Genomic DNA, 14094 nt, shown 5'->3' with positions numbered 1-14094 from the left:
GTGCTGGGCGAAAAAATATATATATATATATATATATATATATATATATATATATATATATATATATATATTAGAGTATGGGGAGTGTAAAACTTGACAAATTAATTACCAAAACGAAAATTATGAAAATAACAATCAAAATTAACAAAAAGAAAAGAAAAGATGCAGAAATAATTGTTCAAGTTTTGGATTTAAACCGAGGAGAACTCCATTTCTCCCCCTTACTGTCTCGTCGAGACAGGCCCTCGTCTCGTCGAGACAGGCCTTGTCTCGACGAGACGAGGCGGGGGAAGGCGCGCCTGCGCCTTCCCCTTTGTTGAAATTCGCGGATCAGGGCCCTAAAAGTCCATTTAACACTTTGTAAATGCCATTTTTACCCCTGAGGCATTATGGTTTCCTTCCTAACTCTATAAATAGCTAATCCTAATCTTTCAAGGGGGGGGGGGGGGGGGGGGGGGGGGGGGGATTAGCCACTTAATAAATTGGAGAGCCACTAGGGATTTCTCTCCTCCACAATGTAGATTTAGCTTTTATTTCAGTTTTATTTTCCTGTTTCTAGATTAGATTTATTTTCTATTTTGTTATTTCTGTTCAAGAACAATTGATGGAAGAAGCTCCAGATCTTCTATTTTTGTAATCAGAATCGACAAGCGGGTTTTGGATTTCTATCTCTCCCTCTTATCTTTTCCTTTTATATTTAATTGAAGCTTTTCCCAAAAAAAAAATAAAAAATTTAAAAAAAAATTAATTTTTTTTTCGTGCCCGTCTCGGCGAGATGAAAGGTGTCTCGCCGAGACGAGACGGAATTTTTTTTAATGGGAAAAGCTTCAATTAAATATAAAAGGAAAAGATAAGAGGGAGAGATAGAAATCCAAAACCCGCTTGTCGATTCTGATTACAAAAATAGAAGATCTGGAGCTTCTTCCATCAATTGTTCTTGAACAGAAATAACAAAATAGAAAATAAATCTAATCTAGAAACAGGAAAATAAAACTGAAATAAAAGCTAAATCTACATTGTGGAGGAGAGAAAGCCCTAGCGGCTCTCCAATTTATTAAGTGGCTAATCCCCCCCGAAAGATTAGGATTAGCTCCCTATTTATAGAGTTAGGAAGGAAACCCTAATGCCTCAGGGGTAAAAATGGCATTTACAAAGTGTTAAATGGGCTTTTAGGGCCCTGATCCGCGAATTTCAGCAAAGGGGAAGGCGCAGGCGCGCCTTCCCCCGCCTCGTCTCGTCGAGACAAGGCCTGTCTCGACGAGACAGGTGATGTCTCGTCGACACAGGTCCTATTTGAGGAACTGTGGCTCCGGCTTTTATCTGTTTAGGTCCATGGGCTTTCGAAAAGTGCTCTAATGGTCCCTAATGAATCCCAAAAGTGCTCTGATGGTCCCTGAATGATCCGAAAATGCTCCAATAGGCTTGGGTCTGGTTCGGAAATGCACGAAAGGTCCCTGAAAATCCATGAAAACACCAAAAATACCATAAATAAAGGAAATTGCTAATTTTAACTAAAAAGTAATAAAACGATACTGAAATTAAATAGAAACAAAGGGGAAATAAACTAAATTAATCCTAAAACCCTATATAAATGGGAGCTATCACTTACTCAATCCTTTCTCAGGATCTTTGGATTCTTCTCCGTTGTGCTTGGGAGAGAACCTTGTGGCCTTTCCTGCCTGTCCCTATTGATCTGGTCTACCTGATTGCTCAGATCCTTGCAGAAAGCTTCATTGTTGGCGAGCCTAGCCGAAATTTCCTTCAAGAGAGTAACCACCTCGTCAGATTCCTTAGGAGGTTGCATTGGCTCTTGGTTCTGCTGTTGATATGGGGGCATGCCAAACCCCTGCTCTCTATGTTCCTGAACAAAACCGCTGGGAGGTCGAAGCACATTCTGATTTGAATTCCCGTAAGATAGGTTCGGGTGCTGAGGCCTCCTATAGTTGTTGTTGTTGTTGTTGTTGTAGGAGTTGTGGTTGTTATAGTTCTGGTTGTACCTCGGTTGCCCCCCAACATAATTGACCATCTCCACCCTATCTCCAGCGAAAGGGCTTCCTACCTGACAGTCCTTTCCATGGTGGTCGCCGCCATAGTGCACACAGGTGGGAGGTTGGCTGAATTTTGCCAACAGGACATCCATCTTCCTACTCAAATCTGCAACACCCGGATTTTGTTCTTGTTCTTCCACAGCAAACACCCACTGCCTTGTGGGGCCAGCGAGTTTCTCCTCTTGCCACTGCACACTCTTCCTAGCCAGCTCGTTAATCATGTCATATGCCCTGAACAAATCTCCACCCGCTGCGGAGTCCACAATAGCCCTGTTAGTGGGTGTCAATCCGTGATAGAAGACGCTCACCAATTGATGCTTGGGTATGTCATGATGAGGGCACATGCGCAGCATTTTTCTGAATCGGGTCGAAGATGTGTGGAGCGCTTCGTGCTCGGGTTGGTGGAAGGATGTGATCTCACCCCTGAGCATTGCTATCTTCGAGGGAGGAAAGTAGTAGGACAAGAATTCCTTCTCCAATCCTGCCCAAGTTGTGATTGATCCGGGCTCCAGTGTTTTTAGCCATTCCAAAGCTTGCCCAGTTAGAGAAAATGGGAACAACTTCAGCCTAGCAGCATCTTGGGGAACCCCATTTGTTCTCGCAGTGTCTGCGCACATTAGGAAGCGATCCAGATGATCATTCGGGCTCTCATGTGCCTCCCCTCCAAACAATTCGGTCTGTTGAATCAAGTGAATTATGCCCGACTTGATTTCGTATGTGTTGGCCGAAATATTCGGAGCGACAATGTCGGATAGATGCTGGTGTCGGTGTGGTGCCAGGATCTCACTCATCAGACGAGTGTCAGTTTCTGGTCCAGTGTTCCGTTCATTGTCATTAAATAGGTAGGACGGCGCGGCTGCTTCGTTGAGCCGCGCCACAGAATCGAGAGCTCCAAGTGGGCCATTTTTTGTAAGCAAAACTGGCGATGCGGGATGAACCGGAAGCCGGGTTACGGTGCCCAACTGCGCGCTAACCTAGAACCCACAAAGGGTGTTGGTCGATTAAGACAGCAGGACGGTGGTCATGGAAGTCGAAATCCGCTAAGGAGTGTGTAACAACTCACCTGCCGAATCAACTAGCCCCGAAAATGGATGGCGCTTAAGCGCGCGACCTATACCCGGCCATCGGGGCAAGAGCCAGGCCCTGATGAGTAGGAGGGCGCGGCGGTCGTTGCAAAACCCAGGGCAATATTGAGGAACCCCATGTTGCAAGGGATACTCCCTAAGTGTTTGATGAAATTCCCCTTACGCCTATCTATATAAGTATGCTTAAGGAAATTGATGGCATATGTCTTGAAGAGGGGGAGAAGGAGTTTGAGCTTGTTAATCTCTTTAGGAAGCATGATGAAATTAGTTTATGTGTGGAGATTGATGGCTATGGTGATGGGAGAGATGTTGGTGGTTCTACCATGCTGGGTTGTAGCATGTCTTTTGAGTCGGGCGACTTGGCACGTGAATTAGTCGGTTCGAATTATGAAGAGGAGTGGGAGGAAATGAAAGGTCGTGGGAAAAGATGGTTCGTGGACGAAGAGGGAAATGATTTGAATACCACCATGAAGAAGAGGAGTTAGAAGAGGAGATTGATGAAGAGGAGAACCGATCCGAGAATGAGCTAGAAAGAAATGAGGAACGTGATTATTATGAAGGCGAATTCAAGGATGAGGTTGAAGAGAGAGAGAGCATGCTTCTGAAGATGAAATATGTGAGGATGGTGAACTTTGTCATAGTGCATATTGTTGGGGTTTAGTGTCCTACAGACAATTGTTCCAGGATATAAACCTAATATAAATGAATTGTTCTTTATGTCATTTGTTTTAATAAGATATGGTTTCATAACTGTATAAAGGCAACCTCTTTTAAAGAACTAAATAAGTCTAATAAAAGGAAATCCCTAAGTTTGTTTAAAGTGATTATAAAGTGTTCATACAAGCATGAAGTGAGACGAAACTTTATAATAAACTAATAAACTTAAAACCACCCCAAGTCAAGTAATATGTTTAGAAATAGGATTGACATATCACTGCTGAGACTTGCATGTAACAATGTCTTCTGTCAAGAATATGAGCTTTATGTTGAGGGAGAACCTTCCCTATGATGAGCCCATGAGAGGTGATCTTGTTGTGAAGAATATGAGCTTTATGTTGAGGGAGAATCCTTTCTATGATGAGGCCATGAGGTGTGATCGTGTAGTGAGGAATGTGGGCTTCATTGATTATTTATTGAAGGGGAATGGCTTCCCGGGGAATATAGAGAAGATGGAAGGAGGTCAAGACTTGGTAAATTCGGAACTCACTATGTTGTGCTTTGTTGACATGAATGTGTGTGGGTATGTGGTGTGCTTGTTGAGGAAGCATCACCCTTATGAGGAGTCAATAAGAAGCGATCTTGTGATGAAGAGAGTGAGGTTTATGAAGTCTTTGATGAATGGGATAAGAATCACGAAAATTAACTGACATCCTTAGTTTTGATGATGTGGGATTGACATTGTTTTCCAATGATAGGCTCAATGATCTCGTCTTGCTTCAGTTTTCCAATCTGTTTGCTCCTGCGAAGAGTACGTTCAAGTTTAGGGTTAAGAGGGACACACGGTATTCCCGCTGATCTTGTAGGCATATGCTGAGAAGAAATAAATACAAGAAATAAATGAAAGCAGAAATTTTTCCTATGAAAGAAAAGTATACACATCATACAAGGTCGCACAGTTTTATACAAGTATTCTTATTGGTTTATATTGACAGATATAGATTGGTGTACATGGTACAAACTAGTAGAGATAAACAAGTATGTATAAGTATGAATCAGAATATGAACAAATATAAATATAAGAATGAACAAGTATAAAAGGTATAAACAAGCACAGACAGACAAGTATAGATGAATTTAACAAGTATCAATATACGTTTGTATAAACAAGTATAAATAAGAATAGGTATGAACAACTACGCATGTTATGAGAAAACACGGTAGATATAAACAAGTATAGAAAGGTCATATATACTGAGGTATAAACGAATAAACAAGTATTTGCATATATAAGTATGAATATGAACAACTATAAGTATGAACGATATAGACAAAGAATATTTACAAACGAATTGTATATAAACAGGTATATGTATATATCAGTTTTGCTACGAATTTGTGCTGTTTATATCTATTTAGAGTACTGATGTGCCTCCCGTAAAGAAGGCTCACTAAGGGATAAGTGTACCCCATCGTTATCAAGTAATAAATCTGGAAAGTCCAGGTATCGAATCCACAGGACTTATTTACCACAAGTATCGAGCTACTTGGTCTCAGGTGTTATCTAGGCTTTGTGGGTTTTGAGTTTGTTTGTTTAAGTTAATCTACTCCTAGGTTGAATTACGCTACTCCTAGCTAAGTTATGCTAATTCTAACTAAGTTATTCTACGCCTAATTAAGTTAAACTACTCCTAATTAAGTTATACTACTCCTAGGTGATCTTTCACTAATGCAATTACCCGAAGGAACATGGTATGAACGATAATAATGAAGTTAGGTTATTAGGTCTATTGATTAAAAACCTAATCTAAGTCACTTGTATTCAAGGCGATTAACCCTACTTACCCTCCTGAAGTTCCTCGTTCGTGATTCCCTTGTAAGGCTGAAACTAGGTCTAAGGCTCAGCAATTTGGGCTTAATCAACTAAGAGGTCGTCAATCTCCTAGGCTCTGACTAGGTCAGATTCAGCTCACAATATGTGCCTACTAGATTTTGGGGCTTTTGAATGAGTTAAACCAATTGAATAAAGCGTAAGACAAAGATTAAACAAATAATCATAGAACAAAATAAGAGCTAAAATATTATTAAAGGCGAAGAACAATGTCACGGGATACAATTAGCCTAGGATTCATAGACTGTATCAAAGAGTACAAACAAGGAAAGATAAAAGGAGATACGAAAATCCCTTTCAGGGAACCTGTCTACTCTGCAGTCGGCTTCCTAGGTCTTAAGGACGGACCTTGAATATTCCTCGGTGAACAGCTTTGAAGGAGCTTCAATGGAGGTTGAAGAAGATGGAGGAGATGGAGAGGAATTTCAAGGGGAAAGCTAAAGTAAATTACAATAATGAAAGATATCTAATTTACAATGGAAAAGTTCTATTTATAGTTGTAGTTCGGGCCCTCTTTTTGACCTATTTCGTGTCCTTGTGCAGGTGGGAAGTCGTAGGACCGGTCGTGGAGTCGTGGGCTCAAAACTGACTTTTTTGACCAATTCCCGGAGATCAGCTCGCCGAGCAGGGCGCGCTGCTCGCCCGAGCTGGCCCCTGGAGGCCTGCTCCGCGAGCTGGCCTAAAAAGGCCAGTTCGACGAGCCGTTTTTCCCTGCACGCTTCCGCACGGTTGCTCGATGTTCCACGATGTAATTTTCGCCCGAATTTCCCCTGCGCATGCACGAAAACTCCAAATAACATTAGTCTCGAGGCTAAATTGACCCGCCAATCGCTTATTTTGCACAAACGCTCCGTTTGGTGTGACTTTTGGCGGATCAATTAGCTATAAAATATAACGGAATTATAACATACATGCCATTTTGGCCTTATTTGCCTAAAATGATCAGAAAACGAGCCTAAACAACAAAAAGTTAATAAAACATTTACAATTCCTAACTAACTCACACAAAGGCATATAAATGCGAGAATTGCTCGCTTATTCGTGAAATAGCACTAAAAACCGTCCTAAAACCGTACCCAAAGATAGGGGTTTTTTACCCCTATCAAGTACTTTTACGTCCGGATATGTTTCTTTCATGCAAGGTACCTAAATATTTGGTAAAATCCAAATAGGAATGAAAAGAGGTCAAAAACAAAGAAAAATCCCTACGAAAAGAGTCAAAGACGAAGAAAAACAAACGCACTGAAACGAAGACAGGAAACAAAGTCGAGATCGGGAATAATCACCCGTGTCGCGATCGAGATTCACTAATCTCGGTCACGACACGCGTCATTCAGACACCTCTCTCTTCCATTTTTGAAGACCAAGACTTGCCCCCTAATCTCGGTAGAGATTCACCATTCTCGGTAGGATCAGCATGACTTCCAGCACAATATACACATGTTCGATTTCAAAGAAACGCGTCCGTTCGGGTGGATAGAAACGTCTCTTCACAACGGACATGACCCCTAGAAACGACTCTCTAACATCTATAAATAGAGAGTTGATTCAGAGTTGTGAATAGAGTTAGATTATTAAGATTAAGTACAGAATTTATGCAGAAATTCTGAGTCAGAAACGATTCAGAGTTAGAAGTTCGATTTTGTAAAAACGATATGATGTACACACATTGTTTATCAATTAATTACAAACACAGTAGTAATTAGATTTAGATTAAGATCTGTTCAAGACTAGTTTACATTTTGGTAGTAGAAATACCATCTCTATTCTGAAGATTCAGTGAGAAGATTAAGTAGCGGATTCGACCCCGGAGCCTGACAAACTCTAACGAGGTTTGAGGAAAGGAATGACGACCCGGAACTCTCATGTCGTTTTGAATGCTTCCATGCTTTTTATTCTCTGTAAACTTGTATCAAATTCACACTTCATCTAATAAAGTTCATTCAATTCAATATAATTTTATGTAGCACTTCTGTAAATGATCCGAAGTGAGTTCTGGTGTTTTCATTAAAACGTAGTTAAATTCAAAATCTTTACAAGGAAACTTTGTTGAACACTTAGGCAAATTCATCCTTACGGACGATATGATCGTTAAGTCGGGTTATCGAAAATAAGTATAAATTTGGCTAAGGTAGCGGTCTTGCCCGACCGTAGGAAAATCGTCTGCGGTTCAAAGCCTTTTAATTGAAGAAGTTCACGTTATTATACTTTTATAATTTTTACAAAGTTTAAAGTTGTTTTCTTTATGCAAACGAATACAATTATTCTCTTATTTTAAACACTAAACATTTCTGTTTTGTAATTCATATTCAAACAGAATTGATTTCTAACATTCTTCATACATTCTAACCTAATTCTTATTAATTCAATCTCAAAACCAATTTCAAATAACGATTGTCTATTTTATAAACCTTAAGTCGTATTTAAACTACATTTAAATAAGTTTTTATTGAAAAACGTTCCCTATGGGATCGATATCTTTTTATTACTACAAGCGAAACCGTGCACTTGCAAAAATCGCTCAACACTACTCCTATCGTTGCTAAACTTACACTCCAAATATTCTATCTTACTTCGACTCAACTTAAAGCCTCTAGATTCCAAAGTTTGTCTCCATAGTTCCAACTTCCTCTCCACGCCTTCTTTCGTCTCATCAACCAACACAATATCATCTGCAAACAACATGCACCATAGTATACCATCTTGAAATGAACTCGTTAATTCATCCATAACAATGACAAAAAGAAATAGCCTAAGTGCGGAACCTTGATGCACTCCAATCGTAATAGGGAACTCTCCAGTCTTTCCAACACTGGTACGTACACTCGTGTACGCTCCCTCATACATTAGATGGATGGCCTCCATAGTTGATCTTCTCGGTATAAAGCCAAACTGGTTTTCCAAGATTTTCACCGTCCTCCTTAGGCTTTGTTCGATCACTCGCTTCCAAAGTTTGGACATCGCCTTTGTTGTCATACAAATGGATTATGATACTTTTCCTCCATTCTGATGACATCTTATTGTTTCTCCAAATCTTGTTGAAGAACGTCACCAACCATTCGATTCCTCTCTCTTCCAAACATCTCCAAATCTCAATAGGGATGCCATCAGGTCTTACTGTTTTATTCAATCTCATCTTATTTAATGTCATTTTGACTTCAACCTTTTAAATTCTCCGCATGCAGTTACGATTTATCATATCGTGAGGGGTACTTATATCTCCAACATCTTGTCTGCGATTTCCATTAGATAAGTCATCAAAATAGGACCTACATCGTTCCTTAATATCCTTATCTCCAACTATGACTTTTTGGTCCACATCCTTCACACATTTAACTTTTTCAAGATCTCGCATCTTCCTGTCTCTCATCCGAATGATTCTATAGATCTCTTTCCCTTTCCTTCATAAATCTATCGAAATATTCACTAATCTCACGTGAAGATATTAAGAGATAAGAATAATTTATTATGTCTTAACTATGTCAAATCCAACTATGGTTTGACCATTTTACAAACGTAACCATGTAATTAAAAACTTGCAAACAAAGATGTGTGGATTATATAAATTGCAAATTCAAGCATTCCATAAAAATTGTTATTGTAACTATCTATCTCAAAAGGAGCAATTTGAAACAATTAGAAAACACAACTTTGAAAACTATCCCATATATAAGACCTAAATTTGCAAATTAACTAAACTACATATAATTTTTTATCATAAAATTGATTCAAATCGTTTTAACTGCACAAACCCTGTTTCCAAAGTTTTATTTTTCCTTTTATTTTTTTTGCTTTCACCTAATTTTTTTACCAAGAAAATAAATAAAAATAAACTAGGATTCATATTGGATCCATAAACAGCAGCAGCAGTAGTAATGCAAAGTTGTAGAAAATAGAATCGGTAAAGTTAAGATAAGACCCTGTAAGAAAACAAAGTTAGGCTTGAATGTATGCATGCATCATAAAACAATTCAAATGAACAATCAAACGCTTTGATTAGATACAATTACAATTACAATCCAATCCAATCCAATCATATGAATGAGATGAGATGAGATACACAAGTTAAACCAAAGAAAGATAAAAAAAAAGTCATTTCCTTCAAATCTCTTCTTCAGTTCTATATATCCCTATTCAAATGTCATACCTTATGGATAAGAAATCATTCCATAGGAATGTGAGTCTTAGTAGGCAATCTTCGGCCGTTAACAAATGAACTAAATAGATGTAAAGCTCTTGATGGTTGTGCATAAGGTACCATATGAGCAGCACCCCTTACTGTTGCAAATGTCACTAAATTTCCATATTCTGTTGCCCAACCTCCCACCTGCCCTTTGTGAAACCAAGCTCCATATGGGACTGTTATCTTCAACTTCATATCATGAGCTAGTTCACGCACTAGCGTTCTTGATCCCAGAAGCGGTACAACTGAATCTTGATCGCCACTACATTCATTAGTTCAACAATCATGTCATTCCAAATTATCCGGTTTCTAGCAAGCAATCAAGAAAACAGGACTCACCTGAACACCCATACTGGAATTCCATTGTTAACAATCTTTTTCAGAATGGGAAGTATGTCAATGTTACCATCTGTATCACTGTAATCTAAAACACTGGAAAAGAAAAAAAAAATGTTATCTTTGGTTCGAAACAATCTATATTCTTTTATTACTTGTTCAAATACACAATGTCAGTTTCTCTTACCCGCTGCACATAGACCATCTATAGTTTAGATTAGTCCGATTAGCATGAAGAGCCTTCTGTACCTCTGCAAGGTTGAAATAGAAAGCTCTTTCAAGGGTCATACACACATCAACCCCAACACTTAACTTGGTAACCTGCGTAGCAAATTACAGAGGGATTCATTATCCATATAAGTTTCCAATAACATATGAATATCGGAAGCGAGTAAAACACGAAAGAGAGCATACCACTTTCTTCAATAGCAGTTCTTGCTGTACTATAGATGGATAGCAAACATCTAGGATCACATCATAATTGTTTACGTATTCGCCAACAATGTTATTTGCTTCAGACATGGCTTCGTTACATGAATCCGTTACATTGTGTGGACTTGCAAAGGTGTAATCATCAAATTCACAATCATTCATGATCCTAAGACCAACCTCATCGGAAATCATTCCATGAGACCAAAAGAATTCGTATGTTGCAGGAGCATCCCGGTCAAGTTTAAGGAGCGGGTTTCCAATCTAATGACAGTAAATAAACACGAGGGTACACAAAAATAAGGTAACCAGAAAGAACAATACTAGTACACATTGACAAGGTTAGATATTCTTACAGCAACTCCTTTGATGTTGAACTTGAAACCAGTTGAACGTGCATTATGATCCAGTAGAACCTCGGCCAGCTGTGGTATATAATGCCCTATATGACAATGCTTGTACATATGAGGAAAATGAAAATTCTTAAAATGAAAATTAATTTTGAATGCTGCCTTTCAATTCAAACCTGCATAGCTTTCTCCTGTAAGGAACAGTTCCCGGGATTTGAATTCTGGGAACTTCTCATACCAATTCAATAAGAATATATGCATATCCTCAGCTGCAATAAAACCATTGTTTCAGTTCAGCGGTATATGATTGGATTGGAGTTAATTTTACTAAACACATACTTAAATAATTTGATAATATATACCAGTTTTTGCATCTCCAGTAGTGTAATCAGAAGTTTTATTAGAGTATGACCATCCTACTCCAGCAGGCGATTCAACAAAGAGGAGGTTTGATGCTACAAGAGATTTTTTGAATTTATTATTTTAGAAGTGCAAATAAAGTAAAATTGGACTAGTTTTGTGATATTACAAAGGTTACCTTTGTTCCAGGACATTTTATTTCTACGAAGGCCTCGGCCATCTCCTGTAGGAAAAAATGGGCCCAACTCTGTGAAGGCACCTCCCCCAATGGAGGAACAACCAGGTCCTAAACACGGAATTTCAATCTCAATTACTAGTTCACAAAAATGGGTATTATCAGAATTACAGAAATGTACGTATTCTTGTTAATATTGCTGCTTCATGGCATATTTGAATGACTCGTAACTTACTTGCAAAAAAAAAACTGCTGTAAACATTTAAGCCCAATTTGAACATTACAAATGAACAGACAGAATCAAGTTTTTTTTGACAATCAAGTACTCTGAAAAGACGGAAAAAGAACAAAGTACAAGAAGAAGAAATGACCTCCATTGAGCCAAAGAGAAAGAGGCTTATTGTGAGGATGAGCATCAGCCTCAACAAAGTAGTAAAACAAGCTTCTTCCATTTTGAAGATCAATATCAATATAACCAGAAAACTGTCTGAAGGAAACTTTGGGCTGGCCAGGCAAATTCAAGACCAGATCCTCAACTGGGTAACCTTCAATTACATAATTCACAAACCCAAAACACAACACACCAATCAATACCAAGTTTCCCATAATACAAGAGGAAGAGGAGGACCCTCACTCCAAAGAGCGTGAGAGAAGAAAGATAATCTTCGACAGTGACACTACTCTATGTATGGGTATACAAGTAAGTAAGTATAATATTAATTAGGGAAGAAATTCGGTTTGAAAAGTCACGTGAATTCTGAATTGCATAATTAAAGCAAGAAAGGTGTGCTCTTTTTTTATACAGAACAAGAAGAAGAACGAGGGAGAGGAAGAAGACGTTACGAAAGTTGCAGACTGGCACGCACCACCAACCAAACACTCTACTACGGAGAGAGAAACCTCGAGACCTTGGGAATTTAACTTTTCTTTTAAATATCCTAAACAAATACGTCAGATATTATTTTTTTCATTTTTTCAAATTTTTATTACTGATTAAATAAAACATTACAGTAAAATTTTGTAAAATATATATCTTTACACCGAAAAAAAATATTAATTAAGCGAGATTATTTATTTATCAATAAATGAATAAATTATTCATTTATCGATAAATCAATATTTATTATTTTATAAATAATTTTTCATTATAAAATGCATATAGACGAAGAAATTATCCAGTTAATAATGAACAATGATAATGGAAATGATCCAGAGCCAGATGATAGTTGCGTTGTCGCAAATGTATCGTCAAAAGTGGCCTTCCAAGTAATGGTCATCTTAAACAACTATTTGCTACAACATGAGCAAAATATACAAGAAGTTGTGTTTGTTCATTTTGGTTTAAGTGGAAAGAAAAAACAATCAACTATAGATACATTTTTTCAGAAGAAATGATTTCTAGTTGATTGATTGAAAGGTTTTGGTCTATATATATTTTGTATGTAATTCAATAATTATTAATTTATATTTTCATTGGCCCTTAAGTATTTAAATATAGGGTCGTCTCCAGCATTTTAGAGGCCCTAGACTTATTGTGCACTTTTTTTCATATCTAAATCTAATACTATTTTAAAAATAATAAATAGTAAATAGTAAAACCAATATATTATTGACTACAATTCAAGTCATATAATAATAATATACAGCTAAGAAATTATTATTCTTCCTGTTTTTGTATATGTAAAATCGAGTTTTCTTTTATATATTTAAAATCAAGTTTCTTCTCACCAGTCATGCGAGAAGCAAGCAGACGACAAAGTATTAATTTCTGGAAATTAATCTTGGACGGCTGAACTCGAACCTAATCGCAAGATTCTATGAAAAGAAAGAGAAGAATTTGTCTTCGAGATTAAAAATTGGTTGAGTCGCGTATTTATTATGAATTAGAGGCTTAAATCACTATTTGGACATCGATTGATCTAAAGAATCTTGTCATTTCGCGCTTGATCTATCCAAAATTTTATCATTTGGCCACTGAACGATCCCAATTGGTGAAATTTCAATTCAATTTAGATGGAAACTTAATAGAATTATTAACATACGATGATATTTTGATAACTAGACTTGATAAATTTTAGTTTAGAGATTTGTTTTCTTGTTTTAATCTCATAAATTATTTGGGTAAATCAACTTTAAATCGTACAACATGTCAAGCTCATATGTCAAAATATCACCACATATTATAAGGAAACAATTTTATCAAGACTTCATCAAAATTAAGTAGAATTTCATTAAGTAGAATTTCATCAATTTTATACATTCGTGTTGTCAAAGAAAAAAGAAAAATAAGAGAAAATGTGAAAAAAAAAACGCTGAACCAAGGAATTGAATTCTGACCCTTACAAACATCTCCACTATCTCTTTACCATTCAACCTAGCACTATTTTTTGTTATATATCTAAATCTATATACCTTTTAACTATAAATTTTTAATAATTATCAAATTAAAAAAAAAAATTCTGATTGGAGACCCCCGTAAGTTGGAGGCCCTAGGCGGCCACCTAGGCAGCCTCCCCCTGGAGCCGGCCCTGTTTAAATATTTTTATTACTTAATGCATTTAGCGAGGTTATTACTTTAGT

The 14094-nt window shown here is 37.4% G+C and overlaps 1 protein-coding gene across 1 annotated transcript; it reads right to left on the bottom strand.

The window, feature by feature from the left end:
* Positions 1–9657: 9657 nt before the first annotated feature.
* Positions 9658–12406, bottom strand: LOC136201346 (serine carboxypeptidase-like 42). Its single transcript, XM_065991996.1, has 9 exons — positions 11886–12406; positions 11518–11625; positions 11342–11434; positions 11156–11248; positions 10986–11071; positions 10615–10893; positions 10388–10521; positions 10204–10296; positions 9658–10126 (listed from the first exon to the last, which is right to left on the bottom strand). Exons 1-9 carry the CDS (start codon positions 12118–12120, stop codon positions 9844–9846), a joined length of 1404 nt encoding a protein of 467 aa, XP_065848068.1. The 5' UTR covers positions 12121–12406; the 3' UTR covers positions 9658–9843.
* Between the last annotated feature and the right edge of the window lie 1688 nt (positions 12407–14094).

Source organism: Euphorbia lathyris, chromosome 7 (assembly GCF_963576675.1).
Source record: "Euphorbia lathyris chromosome 7, ddEupLath1.1, whole genome shotgun sequence".
Classification (NCBI taxonomy): domain Eukaryota; kingdom Viridiplantae; phylum Streptophyta; class Magnoliopsida; order Malpighiales; family Euphorbiaceae; genus Euphorbia; species Euphorbia lathyris.
The sequence above is the reverse complement of the archived record's forward strand: the minus strand, read 5'-3'. Positions and strand labels throughout refer to the sequence as shown.

Bases quoted from the DNA above. Each gene is read 5' to 3' on its own strand.
- LOC136201346 (XM_065991996.1), bottom strand. From the start codon at position 12,120: ATGGGAAACTTGGTATTGATTGGTGTGTTGTGTTTTGGGTTTGTGAAT. The intron at 11,249-11,341 runs GTATATATTATC...GTTTTATTGCAG, and splicing joins TACTGGAGATGCAAAAACTG to CTGAGGATATGCATATATTC. The intron at 10,894-10,985 runs GTAAGAATATCT...TACTGTCATTAG, and splicing joins TCAACATCAAAGGAGTTGCT to ATTGGAAACCCGCTCCTTAA.